The sequence below is a fragment of the Lottia gigantea genome (genome assembly GCF_000327385.1).
Source record: "Lottia gigantea unplaced genomic scaffold LOTGIsca_7306, whole genome shotgun sequence".
NCBI classification, from domain to species: Eukaryota; Metazoa; Mollusca; class Gastropoda; family Lottiidae; genus Lottia; species Lottia gigantea.
This window is the reverse complement of record NW_008710455.1, coordinates 1-1,702: the sequence shown is the minus strand read 5'-3', so window position 1 is coordinate 1,702 and position 1,702 is coordinate 1. Positions and strand designations below refer to the sequence as shown.

Below are 1,702 nucleotides of genomic sequence, written 5' to 3'. Positions count from 1 at the left end.
GTTGTCAGCATTATCTCTAGTAAAACTACCAAGCATTAAATTTTAGTCTTCCAGTGACACCCTCCCACACAATGTCATCAAAATAATTTAATAAAATTCCTAATAGAGAATTAATGACACTCTGACATACACTGATATCATTTCTTATAGTTCATCTATATTCTCTACTGAATAGTGACAATTTCTATTACAACTGTTGACTTGCAACATTCAAATGTATATTTTTGTTGCAGTTACCAATTTTTTTTGTAATCTCTTTGTAGATCTTTCCAAATGATGTTGACAGATATCTGTTTCATCACTCCATGGAAATGTAATGCCACAAACTAGGGCTGGGTATGGATTACCAAATCGAGATCGATTATCGACACCAATAAATCGATCAATAATCAATTAATAATTGAAATAATTCAATTGAGAAACCCTGTAAACACTAAATTTAAAACATGCCAAAATTCTTAATTTCATCAGTTATTTTTGTGTCATAGAAGTATATTGATCAGTTCTTTTAGTTTATTGTGGGTATGTTATGTGCTGAAGGGAACCTATGTGGAAGAGATAACTACTTGTTCATGGGTGCAATGGAGAAATTTTAGTCTACCATTATATTAGAGTACCTGTTTCAGCTACCACTATATTAGAGTACCTGTTTCAGACTACCACTATATTACAGTACCTGTTTCAGCCTACCACTATATTAGAGTACCTGTTTCAGCTACCACTATAATAGAGTACCTGTTTCAGCCTACCACTATATTAGAGTACCTGTTTCAGACTACCACTCTATTAGAGTACCTGTTTCAGCCTACCACTCGATAAGAGTACCTGTTTCAGCCTACCACTATATGAGAGTACCTGTTTCAGCCTACCACTCTATTAGAGTACCTGTTTCAGCCTTCCACAATAATAGAATACCTGTTTCAGCCTACCACAATGTTAGAATACCTGCTTCAGCCTACCACTATATGAGAGTACCTGTTTCAGCCTACCACTATAATATGAGAGTACCTGATTCAGCCTTCCACAATAATAGAGTACCTGTTTCAGCTACCACTATATTAGAGTACCTGTTTCAGCCTACCACTATATGATAGTACCTGATTCAGTCTTCCACTATATTAGAGTACCTGTTTCAGCCTACCACTATATGGGAGTACCTGTTTCAGCTACCACTATATTAGAGTACCTGTTTCAGCCTACCACTCTATTAGAGTACCTGTTTCAGCCTTCCACAATAATAGAGTACCTGTTTCAGTCTACCACTCTATGAGAGTACCTGTTTCAGCCTACCACTATATGTGAATACCTGTTTCAGCCTACCACTATATTACAATACCTGTTTCAGTCTACCACTATATGAGAGTACCTGTTTCAGCCTACCACTATATTAGAATACCTGTTTCAGACTACCACTATATGGGAGTACCTGTTTCAGTCTACCACTATATGAGAGTACCTGTTTCAGTCTAACACTATATGGGAGTACCTGTTTCAGTCTACCACTATGTGGGAGTACCTGTTTCAGTCTACCACTATATGTGAATACCTGTTTCAGCCTACCACTATATTACAATACCTGTTTCAGTCTACCACTATATGAGAGTACCTGTTTCAGCCTACCACTATATTAGAATACCTGTTTCAGACTACCACTATATGGGAGTACCTGTTTCAGTCTACCACTATATGAGAGTACCTGTTT

At 37.0% G+C, this 1,702-nt stretch overlaps 1 protein-coding gene across 1 annotated transcript; it reads right to left on the bottom strand.

The window, feature by feature from the left end:
* Positions 1-1,387: 1,387 nt before the first annotated feature.
* On the bottom strand, positions 1,388-1,561 carry LOTGIDRAFT_148281 (hypothetical protein; the record flags this gene model as incomplete). The annotated part of the gene is made up of 1 exon (XM_009066163.1): positions 1,388-1,561. A coding segment is annotated over one exon (174 nt), but the record flags the coding sequence as incomplete, so codon positions are not given.
* Positions 1,562-1,702: the final 141 nt, after the last annotated feature.